Raw genomic sequence first — 16,689 nt, forward strand, 5'->3', positions numbered from 1 at the left:
CTGGCTTCGCTAATCATTTTATCAAATATTTAAGTCTTTTTGGAAAGAAGGGTGTTATTTATTTTCTCTTAATACAGTACGACTAACAGTAATATGTATATACTTATTATTAATATTAAAAGAAAAAAAAACAAGTTTGTTTTCTACAAATTAATGTTTTTTTAATAGTCAAAATCATTAAATCTATCGCTTTCTTAAGGCGAAGCTTAATGCCAAATCACTATTTTATTAATCTTTATAACGAATTGGTGTACATTATGAATACCAATTTTTTTTTTAGATAAATAGATGGTTTTCCTATCGCTTCGCTTGAGTAGAATACAAATAAAATAATAAATTACTCAATAAAAAATATAAATGCAAAGTACTAAAATTTTTCAATAATGTATGAACGCATAAAGGAAACAATTTAAAAAAAAATACAGTATTATAGCTAAAATTATCTGTGACAGTTTCACTTGATTAACTTTTGTGTTTTCTCATTAAAATATTTAGAAAATAAATAAAAAACAGTTTTTTGCTTGATATCGAACGTTTCCAAAGCGATTTTAATGCCTATTACCTACGATATAAGGTATACCAAGAATATGCACATTTTTGGCTTGTAGCTTCCTCTTAAGGGTAAACGTAACGTACTTTATAATCTATGCATTCATAGATAGCGTTATTTTTTTTTAAATTTACCACACTTTATGCTGGTTATGCCTTAAAATATTAAGACGAATTATTTGTTTGCGCCCGTACAAAAACTGAATTCTTTTAAGAAAGGCATACAAATACAATATTGTATGGATGATTTAATCCAATATTTCAAAGAATAACTTGCAAAACATGTATTTTAATAATATAATGAAACTATGAACGTATAGATTATTACGTACATTACGTTTACCCTTGAAAATACAAATAAAGAACATATTTATTTATTTATTTATTATTGGATAATTTGTATAGCGCCGCTTTTGTGAGATATCACCTCAGGGGCGCTTTACAGTTGATGCAGGTATTACAGAAAATATAAATATTACAAAAATAGAGTGAAGTTAAGTTAAGTTAAATGAATATATATAATATTATAGGTATATATATATATATATAATCTCGAAATCCGTGTTTGATTTGTAGGGACCCGAACTGTAGGTTCGCCATCTCTGCCCAAAAAGAATGGGTTTACTAGTGAATTCACTTTTCAGAAATAAGAGCCAGATTTACATTTCTGAAATTATTTATTTCCTTTGTGTACAAAATATGCAGAACATTGATGAAAAAATTGCGTAATGTGTTCCGAGGGAAATGATCGTAGACCCACAAACGCTCCATAATTTTAGTTTGAAGGTTGCAACATGAACGAGTCTGTGCGTGAAATATTCTACTTAGCATTCGACCAAATCTGTCATGGTATTTGTGGCGTGTATCCGAATGCAAATATTAAAACGTTTTAATAACATAATCATCCAATTAATGTCAACAATAAAACAACTTCATTTAATGTATTTACTCAAATTATCACGAAAACCGTGAATTATAAACGAAAAGTTGTAGTTTGTCAAGAATTATAAAGTTCTATCTAAGATAGTCCTTCTTTAATGTTTTTATAATTCATTCTGAACTGTTTATAATGCTATAAACTACCCGTAAATTCCAAGCTTATACATTTGCTTACAATATGAAATACGGTAATGTCGCAAGTTTTCTAGTAAACGCAAAGTAGGTCTATACAAAATTGACGAACAAGCTGGGAAAGAAATAGGAATCGAGTGTAAGTTAAGTATGAATGTTTAGTGTTTAGCATACCGTGTCAAGGACTCCGGCGAGGGGGGTGGTGTTGGCCTCCTCCCCCCCGGCTGCCACCATCTTCTCCAGACTCTTGAGGCTCTGCTCCACGGCCGGCCATTCTCCTTTCTGTGCCTGGGCCAAGATCTTGGCTGCTGCATCCCTGGTGTTAGCTCCCGCGCTCTGTGGTTTGATGACTGGTTCGGTACCATCCACCTTGCCCAACTCTTTCTTATCTCCATTGCTGGATGTCGCATCTTCCTTGGTATCTGCATCTTTCTCCGCGACTTTCGCTGTACTCGTTTCTTCCTTCTCAGCTGCTGCTACGACTTTCTTCGGGGGTCCTTTGCCCGTTCCCTTCTTCCCTCCTCCAGTTGACATCGTCACTCATTCGGTGAACTAATTCCAGATAGCCCGGTCCAGAAGAGATTTGACCTGTCCGTGTCCGGGTGTCCGGTGCGAGTCTTTGGCATCATCTCCTGTGTTACCTCGGCGGCATCGTGAAGCTACACGCACGGGACAATCCCACTAGCTTACATCCAAGCGAACTGGCACAGTGTTTATCTTTATCGTTTAACACGCTTTATTTGGTACAATCACAGATTCCGACACTATTACTAATGATAAATAAGCTTTATTTTCAATGTGCGATATTACTTTAATTATTATTAAACGGTATAAAAATCGGCTCCCAGGCACATTGTAATATTGAATTGTAAAAATCGGTATTCAAATCTGGCCGAGATTAAGGAAAATCAAAATAAGCTCGGCGACTTCGAGGTCGAATAATATTTTAATAACTCGCGTTTCATGTGTTCAAGTTCGTTTTTTTGTGTGAACAGCTTGGCCTAATAGTGTCGCCCGGATGAAAACTATCACTTTCTTAACTTAAGTTTTATGATAAAGCGTGCATCGTTTCTACGGAAGGATGGTGCAGATCGTTTGGAAGATTTATCTGGAAGAATAGAGAGGCAAAGTAATGCGGCGATCGCACTTTGTTGGGCCTGTGAGCCGACTGGCCGCTCCATGCGGTATTGCGAGGCGAACTGCTTCTTGGGACCTTCCTCGGGGGGTTGGGGCGGATGATGAAGTCTCCAGGGCGGGAGGGAGGTGGGCCCGACTGAGCGGGGCGGGGGCGGGGGAGAGCAGAGCGCAGAGTGCGCATGTCCAGCCCGATGGAGCCCGCCCACCAACTTTCGCGGATTTATTTGCTCCGGACCCTTTTTTTCCTAAAGAGTTGACAATGCCGACTGACAGTTGACAAATGGTACAACTTTGTCAAAGTTGTCATCGATGCGTGCCGAGGATCGGAATATCGGGAACTCGGATTTGTTTGGACGATTTGGCATTTTGGGAGGAACTTTAATGTTTGTTTTAATTGCATCGTGTCAAACTTTTACTCAAAGTAGAGATTATTACTGTCAATTTATTAGCAGATAACATCAAATACTAGATTATTTCGTGTACTCTAACTATTCCATTTACGACATTCTATCCCCATCTTTTCGCGATTGCCGGGGAACGAATTTAGAAGGTAAATCTTAAATTCAAATATAAATTGATACATAAATTAACTTAACGAGATCTCCAGTTCATCGAAATATAAGTCCAACTTTCTCTATTTTATGAAGATTTAATAAAAAATTCGCTATTTTGTTGTAAAAAATGGAATTCAACATAGATTTCGGAGGTAATTTTAAATTATGTAAAAATATTTAACTACGCTTTTGATATCATCGAGATTCAGTTTGATGAAAATGATTGAATTAACATGTATGTACAAAATTGATCTCATGTTTGCGTCGTATGTTCATCGCAAGTTCTGATATTTCTAAGAATAACAGATTTATTCCTATTGGTAAAGGTTGGTCCTATTGCTCGGCTTGGACCGATGTTAAATGTGAATGAGGCTTAAACGTAAAATGATTTTTGGTTTTCCTATTCGAAAAGTTCAGTCTTTGGCAACTTCAACCATGGAAAGATTAACAATCCAACAATGTTTCAAAGTTATTTTTATTATTTTTTTATGTGTGAAACCGCACAAGAGTCCCAACTGAAGGTAGTGGGGAGATGAAGGAGATGGGGAAGAGGAAGGTAGAGAAGAATCTGGCTATTCAGATCGGGCCACCTAACACGGCTAAATCCATTTCAAGCAACGTTTCAATTCTGAGTGGTGATCTTACCCCAGGGCGATACTGAGAGAGTATCTTCCACCTAATAAATCATCATCTATCAGTAAAATACGAATGCGTTAGTGTGTATCATCAAGAAAAAGGCAGGTGCATGATCAAGTGTTCAAAAATATTACGAATGTACTATAAGTTTATAAGGTGATAGGATGATATCCCGTTTTTAACAGGATTTTAATAAATCAGCAATGCTCATTTTTCTCCGCGCAGTCACAATACGATTTGTTAAAAAATATATATTTCTTTATTGTATCATGTTATTTGGCACATGGCAATTAAGTGCGAAAGAACGCTTCGGCGTTACACTTTCACTCGGTGGTCAAAATGTTTGATGAAATCTCTGCCTTTAAACCTGCCAATTCATTTTTTAAGGCCTACAATCCCGTTTTTAACCGGAATACGAATAATTAGAATTAGCAATAGTTTACATCCGTAAGTTTTCTCCGTGTTTTAACCTTTGGAATGTAAATATCAGTGAAGTAGAAATGATGTGGGTAAATCAAAAACCTAAAATACTTTTGAGGTAATTAACAATCCGTCCAGCACGAAACACCACTAACCACCAAAAACAGTAGTTAATAAATTTCCCCAATAAGATCTGAAGTGCAATGAATACTTGGAAGAACTTGAAGGTTAATGGGCTACAAATGTTAAACTAAATTACACAGTGCAGCCGAAATCTGATAGTCGGGGGCAGGCGAGGATTTAACGCTAAGCCGAGGCTAATGTTTAAGCGTTGAAAAGTTCACAACGGGAAAGCGCCCAATGCAATTGAATAACAAATTTAAGCCATCGAAAAATCGTGTAAAGTTAACTTACTTCATAAGATTGTAGACTTCTCGTGTAAATTCAACTTACTTCATAAGATTGTAGACTTCTCGTGTAAAGTTACCTTAATTCATAAGATGTTAGACTTCTCGTGTAAAATTAACTTACTTCATAAGATTGTAGACTTCTCGTGTAATGTTAATTTTTTTCATCAGATCTTTTGATAAGTGGAACGATACTAAATAGAAAAGCAATTTTAAACCGACAGTTCTTTTGATTATCTGTAACTAAAATATATTCCACATTTTGTTTATTTTTAAAAACGTTTTGAGTAACCGACATATGCACTACGAACCTTGTTTTTACTTTATTTATATATTCGAGAGACTGCCAGATATGTACAAATGGCATGGCATTTATTTGTATATGTAAATTGTCTATTTGTACACATGCTCTGTACTCTGGCATTCTCTATGAGGACTTCCATGTCTTCAAAGAAACAAGAGACTAGATAACTATAACAGTTACATGATGACTTCATATTAAAGGATTCAGTAAAATAATCTAAATAGTCACCCCTTTTCAAACTTTTGTAAAAAGAATGATGTTATTTGAATAAACGATATGCGTGATAAAATTTTCCGCAATGTTAATAAATGAAACCACGTTAAAACAATTTACAACCATTTAATAAAAAGGTTGAATTATTTTCAAAGTCAAATTCGATCACTCTTTTCCTAGTAGCGATTTTTTTATGAAAATCTCAAAACTGTTTATTTATTATTTCATTGGAGCCAGATTGTAAGAAAGAGAAAAGTATTTATTCACTAGAAGTGAGTGAGAGGAAAAGGGATGTAAGTATGAAAGAATCACGTAGCTTTTCTTGTGGGGCAAGTCTGCACGCTACATCCGTAACCAATACAAGGAAGGCGAACCGTACCCAGCATGGAAAGTAGGATGAAAATCTAGGGAAAGCTTTGGCAAATCGCACCCGTTATAGAATGCTTGAATCAACAATCTTAAAATTTGTTATTTTTTTAAATGATTTTGGTTTATGCATTATTGAAAGATGACTGTCGCATTACTACAAAGGTCGAGGGTTCGACTCCAGACAAAGCAAAACTTACAAAAAAAGGATTGAACCTTTCTCCTCGGGGACTGCTATGAAGAAAAATCCCAATTAGGTAGAACTGACATTTATTTCGTATATAATTGATGTAATGTCATCCAATTTCAGAGAAATATATGTCCACGTCTGTATGCGTGATTGCAACACACCTAAATATGAAGGTATATTTGACTACGTGTAGAGTTAGAGCCCACCTAGTGGTACTTGCCTATGTTATTTTCAAACTCGCTTCACAGTGGCAATCTTGTCAGGGAATACCTTTTTGTAGAGTTAGACCCTACCTAGTGGTACTTGCCTATGTTATTTTCAAACCCGTTTCACAGTGGCAATCTTGTCAGGGAATACCTATTTGTAGAGTTAGAGCCCACCTAGTGGTACTTGCCTATGTTATTTTCAAACTCGCTTCACAGTGGCAATCTTGTCAGGGAATACCTTTTTGTTGAGTTAGACCCTACCTAGTGGTACTTGCCTATGTTATTTTCAAACCCGCTTCACAATGGCAATCTTGTCAGGGAATACCTTTTTGTAGAGTTAGAGCCTACCTAGTGGTAATTGCCTATGTTAGAGTGCCTAGTGGTAAGACCTTTTTGCAAGAGCGGAGAGTTAAATATTTTTGCATAAATCTTCAACATTCTACTAGTTCTGATTAGTATAGAAAAATCTATAATTATCACTAAAATTGCCGCATTTTACAGAATTTATAATATAACATTGTCAACATATATTTTGGCCGATGAGCGCCATTTCGTTTTGTTTTAACAACATGATAGTTGTGCTTTTCCGCTGATCAAAATTTACTATTTATTTGAATATATGTGAAAATTCCTTACCTAACGATTGTTCTATTACAAAAGATAACCAACAAAAAAAAATATTTTGCAATTTTTATTATTCTAGCTTTTCCGAAAATCTATTGGATTGAAAATTTCCAGTCTAGTTGAACATTGATTTAACATTAAACCATGATCTGAAATATTGCACATAGTAAAAGAAAGTTGATTAGTACATAGTAAAAGAGTACTATATAAAGTACCCACACAGTAAAAGAAAGTTTATTAGTACATAGTAAAAGAGTACTATATAAAGTACCCACATAGTAAAAGAATAATAAATTTACGCATAGTAAAATAATAATAAATATTGTACCTGCATGGTAATATAATAATAAATTTGCACAAAGTTATATACCCATATAGTAAAAGAATAATAAATTTGTACATAGTAAAAAAGTAAAAAAAATATTGTACCACCTACATAGTAAAAGAATAATAAAATTGCACTAAGTAAAATAATGAAAAAAATATTGTACCGAATAATAATATTTGGCTAATTTATATAGCGCCGTTTTCGTGAGAAATCACCTCAGGGGTGCTGTACAAGTATATTTCTTAAATAGTTAATACTAGAACTACTGACTTACCTCTGAGACTTATATCTATTAGCTTACAACTAAGGCCTATAAATACTATCTTAATAAAATATATATTTACGCATGTAGAAACTTACAACTAAAATAAACATTAACAATTTAATTTTACTAGCGCCAGAAGCAGAAGGAAGTTCTATTATATTAGGGTGATTTTTAAAAATAGTTTTTATTTTTAGCTGGAAATATATCGTAAATGAATGAAATTAATCTTCGCTCGATGAATCATCTGTCAACAATTAAACCGATTGACGTGTTATTTTCCCGCTGATATTGTCCATTGTCCATTAATAGGCAAGTCAATAAGCATTTTGACTTTATCATAAGTAGTTGAACGGAATCGCTAGAGAATGTATGTGTGTGAATCAACAATTACGGTAGGTATAACAAAAGGAAAAAATGCAATATTTGGATAGAATGATGGATTTATGGAAATGAGTATCTGAAAAAGTGAGGGCCGGATACTCCGAATGCACGATCAACAAACTTAGTGTTCGGATTTCGCTTAGGCTCTTTCAACCTTCCAATTGCAGATGATGTCGAGAGATCTGAGAGTTGACTGCCTTAGACCAGTATTTTCCGGAATGCATAGCTCAGAAATATACGCCTATAGAAATGGTGCCATTTCGTTGATAGCTTTAAACACCATCCAGCATAGCTTGTACTGGATCCTTTCAAGACACTTCAGCCAGTGAAGATTTCGGAGGTGTTCCGAAATGTGCGAAAACTTGGGTACCCCGGTTATTAGCCTTGTATACTTAGTAAAAGAATATTATATTTGCACATATGTAGTAAAAGAATAATAAATATTGCACCCAAATAGTAAAATAATAATAAACATTGCAAAAAAATAGTAAGAAAATAATAATTTTGTGCATATTAAAAAGTACCTATAGTAAGTTGTATATAGTAAAAGAATATTATATTTGCACATAGTAAAATAATAATAAATATTGCAACCGTATAGTAAAAGAATAATAAATACTGTAACAAAATAGCAAAAGAATAACAAATTTTGTAGTAAAAGAAAATGTTGTACATAGTAACAGAATAATAAATCTGTACATAGTAAAATAATAATACATTTTGAAGCGTATGTATACACATACAGATAACATAGCAGTGACCATTATCAAATAATATTCAAATATATATATTATGTCTATTACATAATATATATATACAGGGTGTATCGGCACGTACCCGACAAATTTTAACCAGCTATTCCTTAGCACATTTGGAGTAAAAAATGTTACAGGCACTTTGCTGTCCGGTAACATTTTTTTTAATAAAAAAATTATTTTTCATATTTTCACCACATGTCACCAATGTTTTATCCTTTGTCAAAGTTTGAAAACCCGTCTGGCAGTATTTTGTTCGAGTTTCGTTGAATAATGTACGTACGTACCTACGTTGGCGCGCTTTTACAATCACAACGAAATGGCACGGCACCATTCGTCTCATTTTTAACTATTATTATTTATTGTGTGCGAAAGAGCGAGGATACTTTTTGACACACTTGCTAATAACAGCCGTTGAACACGATAAACCATGCGAATGACAGTGACGGAGTGTGGATTTTTTATTTATTTTTTGTTTTTAATGGAAAAAAAAATGTTACTGGACAGCAAAGCGCCCATAACATTTTTTACTCCAAATGTGCTGAGGAATAGCTGGTTAAAGTTTGTCGGGTACTTGCCGATACACCATGTATAAAGCATTTTTACTTTCATACACTATCACTGAGCTATTTTACAGGGTGATTGTAAAAACAGTGATAATATTTTTTTAAATAAGTTTATTTAAAAATCAATATTGTATTAGATTTTTAAGTAGGTACTTAAGTGCCCACTTACTTAATTATAAACAACATAATATTTTGTGTAAAATTCGAATATGTTTAAATAAAGAATTATGCAAAAATGGCCTTAATATCTGACCATAATAATAAATATAAACAAAATTTCTTTCACTTTCATTTGTATACATTTGTTCAGTTTCCTATTTTCACTAATCCCAACTCTGCATATTTTGACTGAGTTAAAACACTATTCTTTATGAATTTGTATGTTTTTCTTGATTATTTTATTGTATTTGTTTATATTGATTTCATAGTACTGTTTTTAAAAAAAATAATGCTTCTAATTTTGGAAAAATCGGTTCTTTTAAATAACAAAAAAACTACTATTGTGCACAGGTTCCTATTTTTATTATTTTGTAATTACCTATTATTACCAGCTCTGTATTTTTTTTGTTAAGTTATGTTTATGTTATACCCTATGTTATGTTTATGTTATGTTATGTTTATGTTATGTTATGTTTATGTTATGTTATGTTATGTTTATGTTTATGATATGTTATGTTCATGTGATGTGTATGTTATGTTATTATATGTTTATGTTGTGTTCATGGTATGTTTGTGTTATGTTAATCTTTATGTATCACATTTGTTTACTCCCATTTGCTGTGTTTGTTTATAAGATTGCCAATTTCATAGTTCTGTTTTAAAAAAAAAAAACGCTACTAATTTTAGAAAAATCTTTGGTCAAATCACGAAAAGCGCCCACTTATATTGTACACAGGTTTCTATTTTTATAATTTTCTGATAACCTATTGTTACCAGCTCTGTACCGTTTATGTTAAGTATGTTATGTATTGTTTATGTTATGTTTGGTTTATTTATGTTACATAATGTTATGTTTACGATGATATTGTTAATAAGAAAAATTTTAATTGTATATGGCCAAGATCACCCCTAATGGGTGAATGCCAAAATAAAGAATAATAAAAAATTCGTCCAAAGAAACTATCTCGACGACAGTTCATTTTTCAAACTTTCTTCGGGCAAGTATGTACCATGATATTGAAAAGCTCAGTCAAAGTTGCCACCTAGTCAAAGAAAGAATTGCTTGAAATATAACGAAAACGGAACGCATCAATACATTAAGAGTTGGATGAAATGCCATACGGTCGAGTTGCGCTTTCGCTAAGCTCAGTCTAATATGAGTTTAGGGTGATATATTAAGTTGTTCTAATAAAAATACCGTTTTCGTGTAGAACTTTTTAAAGAAAGACTTGTAAAGACTTACCTTTCGAAAGAAGTTAAAAGCACATAACTTTTTCGTTATGAAGATCTTCTAAGAAATGCCTACCAACATGAATGAATGGGAAAACGTGTTACATTTTTCAAAAGAAGTGACGGAATATGAATCGAGTTCAAATACCTTCCCAAGTGAGATATCGCACAAGGAATGTGACGGATTTTAGGAAATAATGCTGTCGTTTTATTACCAAAATCTTAAAATAGTTTCTTTATAAACAGTATATAAATATCGAGTCGAGTTCCTAAATACTCCGTATTTAGAAAGCCAATCGGAAGTCAAGATTTAAATATTGATGTGTGTTCCTAAGTACTCCGTATTAAGACAGCCGACCAGAAGTCAACATTTTAATATTAACTTGAGTTCCTAAATACTTCTTAAAGATAGCCAATCAGAAGTCAACATTTAAATATTGATTTGAGTTCTTAAATACTCCGTATTTAGACAGCAAATGAGAAGTCAACATTTAAATATTGACTTTAGTTCCTAAATACTCCGTATTTAGACAGCCAATCAGCAGTCAACATCAGCCAATCAGAAGAATGCACAGCGAACGAAAACGTATGCAAATATTTTTCAATGTTTTTATTCCATTTTCAATGGCATCTTATTATAGTTCAAATATTTTCGACTATAATATTTTTTTATTAATTAAATTTCTAATATTTTTTTCTTAGTAAAGTAAAGGATGTCAAAAACTTGTTGAAAAAACATTATGGGATCGATTGAAAACAATGATAAAATCTCAGTTTCTACGAAAAAAATCTATGATATCTTCAAGAACCTTCCGAAAATTAGTGTTGAGGTGCCTGTTTACTTGGTGGGTGAGTCACTGGTGTTGGAACTCTTGGGCTCACGGAGAGATGGAGAGCGGCGACAGTGATTCTTGGACTCCTTTGCCTGTTGGCGATGAGCTTGGCATACGAATATGCGAGTCCTTGCTGCGCTGGAGCACCACGGCGGCCACCAGGCGCTGGATATTGAGGGCCGTTGTCCTCTTGGGTTTGCCCTTATTGACGGACAGGGCGCTCTTGATGTTATACAACCTGATGTCGTCCTCCTTGGAGAGGTTGAACAGCTTGCGGATGCCCGATGCCCCCTTGGATCCAAGCCAGCTGGACACGATGCTCCAGATCACTATATCGCTGCGTTCGGGCCAGTAAGAGGAAACTGGCATCCAAGATGTGGGTATCCCCCGACAGACTTGCGTTTTCGCCTAGCGGTGCGGCGCACTATGGTCCCCTTACTAGCTAGCTAGACAAAAAGATTTCAATGATGTTTTTATTTATGTACAAAAATATTCTCGCAACATTGAAAAATGTTCATAGTATTATGTTCACATCGATAAAAAAAGTAAAGCAATACGCGCGATACGTGGCAACGTTGTAAACACGACACTTTGGATGTGCCAATCGTTCGCCCAGCGGTCGGTCGCTTTCGGGTGTGCACCCTGTTCGATCGTTAGTGTTGTTATTTGAAATCGGAGAGAAATTACCCTAGATCAGAAATTGAAGTCTATGGTATTTTCTTTCAAACTGATTTATTTTTTTTATATTTGCATTACTTTAATTATTAATTAAAAATCGTGAAAAAAGTATCAATATTTACAATTATTTGCCAAAGTTTAATTAAACTTTCAAAATCGTGTACCGATTTGTACCACCAAACAAAACTAGTTTCATATAAAACCATTCTTTATATATAATATCTTATAAAATTTGTTTGCTCAAACTTTTTTTTTTTTTTTTATGTGACACCTCACAAGAGTGTCCCTGCCTGTGCAGTGCACAGACAGGGGAACTATGTCACCACCCGGTTGGGCGGCGTTGCGAGGCGGAGTAAGGTAGGGGCTGTAGGAAGGGATTTGTTAATGCGGGCCTTGAAGAGGCTCGGATTATAGGAGGGAGGAAAAACAGATGCCGGTAGCTCGTTCCACATACGAGCCGGCTTACACAAAAACGAGTCGTAAAAACGGCCCGTTCTCATGAAGCCAACGTCAACCGTGAACGGGTGTTCAGTTCGTGTCCGTCGAGTTTCGCGCACGTGCACCGGTGCATCAGGAATCAATGCTGCTAGCTCCTTGGAGCAGGCTCCATTGAAATACCTGTAGAACAGACACAGCATGCCTACATTGCGTCTATGCATCAGAGAAGGCAATCGGTCTGTTAACAACGGATTGTCAATCAGACGGATCGCCCTCCTTTGCACAGACTCAAGCAGGTTTATCAAGTATTTTGGGGCACCAGCCCAAAGGTGGCTCCCAAATTCAATAGCTGGGCGGACTTGAGACTTGTACAGGGTCAGCAGCTGGTCACTGTTGAAGAATCTCCTAGCCCTGTACAAGACGCCCAACTTTTTGGAGGCCTGATTTACTCGGGCTTCTATGGATCCCCGATACTTGAGCTGGTCTGATATAGTAACTCCAAGCATTTCAATGGAGTCTTTATTGGGGAGAGTGCTCCCATCAAATTGCACCAGACAGTCATTGATCTCCCTCTTTGCCGAAATCAGACACGCTTGGGTTTTTGAGACGTTGAAACTGACCAAGTTGGCCTTACCCCAGGCACGAACCATCTCTAGGTGGTGGTCAATTTTTCGCTTCAAAACTTCCCGAGCTGTTCGGACATCATAGGTGGAAGGGGGCCTGTCAAAAAGATAACCCTCGTGAACGGTGCTGTCATCAGCGTAGCAGTGAATTGGTGCACATTCAACGAGATCGTTGATGTGCAATAAAAACAGCGTCGGAGACAGCACAGATCCTTGTGGCACCCCCGCATTGATTTGGTGCGGTGAGGAAGAAGAGCCGTCAACCACGGTTTGAATTGTTCTTCCCCTCAGAAAGTCCGCAACTATGCAGGGTTGGGTGGATCCCATACGATGGTAATTTCCCGATAAGCGCCCGGTGCCAGACTCTGTCAAAGGCTTTGGAGATATCCAACCCAACGGTTTGGGTTTCACCAAAACGTTCCATGTACCGCCCCCAAATATGCGTTACATATCCGAGTAGATCGCCACATGATCGGTTTCGACGAAATCTATATTGCCGATCGCTTAGGATATTGTTATTCTCGAGATATGTGAGCAATTTGCTGTTAACCACCCTTTCTAATACCTTCGAGAGTATGGAAGTGATGGCTATGGGGCGGTAGTTAGAAGGGTCGGAACGGTCCCCCTTTTTTGGGATTGGGTGGACGATTGCCTTTTTCCAAAGATCAGGCACCTTTCCACCTTTGAGAGAGAGCCTAAATAATTTCGCGAGCACTGGAGTCATTTCTGCAGAACACCTCTTGAGGATTAAGGCAGGTATTCCGTCCGGCCCACTGGCTTTGTCGACTTTCAGCTCGTTCAAGACTCGGAGAACCTCTCTGTTCCGGATCTTCGGTTCCTCCATTTGAAAACCGCAGTGCGGAATGGAAGGGGGAGTCTCTCCGTTATCTTGAAGAGTTGAGTTTTCCGCGAAAATTTTGCCTAATAATTCAGCTTTCTCGCGGGCCGAGTTAGCCAGCCGACCATCAGGCTTGGTCAGAGGTGGGAAAGTGGTTCTGCAGAAATTTCTTCCGATCGAGCTAGCGAGTGACCAGAAAGCACGGCTACCAGTGGGGCAGTCAGCCAGCTTTTTCGCAATTCTCTGGTCGTGATCGCTCTTAGCTCTATTTAGAACTCTCTTACAATCCCTTGCCCGTTTTCGGTATTCCGAAAGGTTATTCATGGAGCTAATCTTCCGGAGTGCATTAAAAGCCGTATTTTTGAGTCTGACAGCTTCAGCACAGCGATGGTCAAACCACGGTTTTGTGCCCGCTCCAGAGGATTTGACGGAGAAGGGAATGTAGCAATCCATTGCTGATGTGATTACTTCTTCTACCTCGCGTGCACAAATTGATGGGTCCTCGGAGCTAAAGCATACAGTACTCCAAGGAAAGGCGCCGAAGAAAGACCGCATGCCGTCCCATTTTGCTGCCCTGTAGTGCCATACCTTCCTCTTTACATGTTTGTCGGGTTGACGGTTCATGGAGGATGGGACAGAGGTGGTAATCAGGCAGTGGTCAGAGGATCCTAAGGGCGCAGTCACCTCCACTCTGTACCCGAGTGGCTCACTAGTGAGAAACAAATCGAGTAGGTTGGCTCGATGTGATGGGATGTCTGGTATTCTGGTCGGAGATTCTACGAGTTGGCTTAGTCCATGGATAAGGGCAAAGGATTCCGCAGATCTACCGGCAGAGTTTGTTGGGCCCGAGAACTTCAGCCATTGTTCATTATGAACATTGAAGTCCCCCAGGATTACAAACTCGGCCGATGGGTAACGGGGCAAGAGAATATCTACAGTGTCACTCAAGTATTTAAACAACTCAACAGTGTCTGATTCGGCAAGGTTTGGTGAGCGATATAGGCACGCATAAATTCTCATGATACCGGTGAGATCCACACGTACCCATAACACTTCGTGTTTTGCGCTCTCGATATTTGCGAGACGAGCGCAGCTGATGTCAGCACGGCTGTAAAGGCAGACACCTCCTTTGGGCCTGAAAAGGCTTTCCAGATGATATCCTGGGCAGTTCAGATAGGAGGTATCTGGGGGCTCGGCAATCTGTGTTTCCGTAAGGAAGAAGAGATGGGGATTTTGTGAGAGAAGGTGGTGGTGGATGGGAGTTAGGTTGGTGTGCAGACCGCGAATGTTAGCAAAATTCACCTTCATCCTCGGTCCACACTGAGGACTCCTACTGTTCGCTGTCGCTGAGTTTATATTAATTTGTTGTGAGTTCATAGTTTTTAAGTTTGTTTTATTTGTTTGTGGGATTTAGGATGGGTTGGGAAGGATTAGGTTAAAAAGGTTGGGTGGGGAGTTGGAGAGTGGAGCAACTGGATACACCAAATGTAAGGTATGTTCTTCTGACTGCGGTTCTAGGCAATGGGCAGGAGAGTCCGGCTGTGGAGGTCGCCCAGTGCGCCCCAAACGCTAGATGCTGGGTCCTCACCGGTCACGAACCGGCACAACATCAGCGGCAGGGTTTTTTCGCTGGCTGATGGGGCAGCCCACCCTTGGTCGTGAGCCCAAGGATCGGGCCCCTGTACTATCCAGCGGCCCGGACAGCGATAACCGGTTTACTGGATCTCCCTCAACCGGCCTCTCCCAGCCCGGCCCGCCCCGCAGTGAGTAGGCCGACCCATTCATCAGTGTGATCCAGAACGCACAACCCTCCATGAGCCCGGGCACCCCTGCTAAGTCACCAAACGTAGCGAACCACTTCAGGTGACCTGTGGCAGAGGTGTTGGTAACCCAGAGTATGGTTCCCGGGGCGGCGGTACCCATTGACCACCTCCCAAATTAAAAACTTGCTCTTTTGTCATTTACAGAGCCTGTACCTACAATCTATCGTTTGGATATTTTGGAGATTCTAGAAGTAAAAGGCACCTCAAAGTTGAATTATGCTGCAATAAGGCAGTGTGTTTATGAATATGCAAAATATTTACTGAGGAAAAACAGTTTTAAAAGTCTCGAGGATAGTTTACTTAAGAAAAAATTCGCTTCGTTTCTATTAATATTTCATATAAAATTGTTTGAAGTCGGAAGAAGTACTTTAAACACGCAAAATGGCTTAACACAGTTTTTATTCTTCATGTAGTGACGCGTGACAAAAGACTACGTGGTATCCTAGAAAAAAGAATTTGGTTTATGCTCGTCAAAAAGCAAAACAAGAAAAAATAAATGTCTTCTGAACTTTCGAAGTCCACAAGAACTATCTCATGCCACTCAAATCAGCTTGAGGTGACATGGAAAACGGGATGCTGCCAAAATATCAACAAAATATTCCAAATCGATAATATACTTCGGTTTCAGCGAAGAAAATACAGAAGTCTGTTAACAAAGCCACTGTTGGAACATTAGCATTCAATAAGAGTGATGATAGCGACTCAGCCAGTAGTTCATTAACAAAAAATGTCATTCGGTTTTGTTCTTATATTATGTTAAAAAAATATTTTTAACTAATAACTTTAAATAAGTAGGTACTTCGTTAAAACGTAACCGAACCATTATACCATACGCATTTTATTAGTAATTAATTTTGTTTTAAAAATTCCGTAACAATGGCTAAAATATGTGTATATTTTTTTAAGTATTTTTTTGATTACATTGTGACCCTTTTGCGTCAAATGCCATGAAAAAATATTTTTGTCTAGCTAGATCGGGATTTGGGACCACTGTGCGGCGGGGCCTGTAGCAGGAGTAGCCCTTAGCTAGTAGCAGACTTACACGTATGGTGGAAAGGACTCCCTGCTTCGTGGGGAAACCTTTTTTGTCATTGG

General features: G+C 37.4%; 1 protein-coding gene across 1 annotated transcript in view; it reads right to left on the reverse strand.

The window, feature by feature from the left end:
- The window catches only part of nompC (no mechanoreceptor potential C), a 114,444-nt gene extending 112,290 nt beyond the window's left edge, over window positions 1–2,154 (reverse strand). The window contains exon 1 of the mRNA XM_089635211.1: window positions 1,795–2,154. Within this exon, the coding sequence (XP_089491337.1) occupies window positions 1,795–2,154 (360 nt within the window). The remainder of the gene's footprint in view (window positions 1–1,794) is intronic.
- Between the last annotated feature and the right edge of the window lie 14,535 nt (window positions 2,155–16,689).

The sequence above is a fragment of the Hesperophylax consimilis genome, chromosome 9, assembly GCF_061612785.1.
Source record: "Hesperophylax consimilis isolate HC1 chromosome 9, BYU_Hcon_1.0, whole genome shotgun sequence".
In the NCBI taxonomy this organism is placed as follows: Eukaryota; Metazoa; Arthropoda; class Insecta; order Trichoptera; family Limnephilidae; genus Hesperophylax; species Hesperophylax consimilis.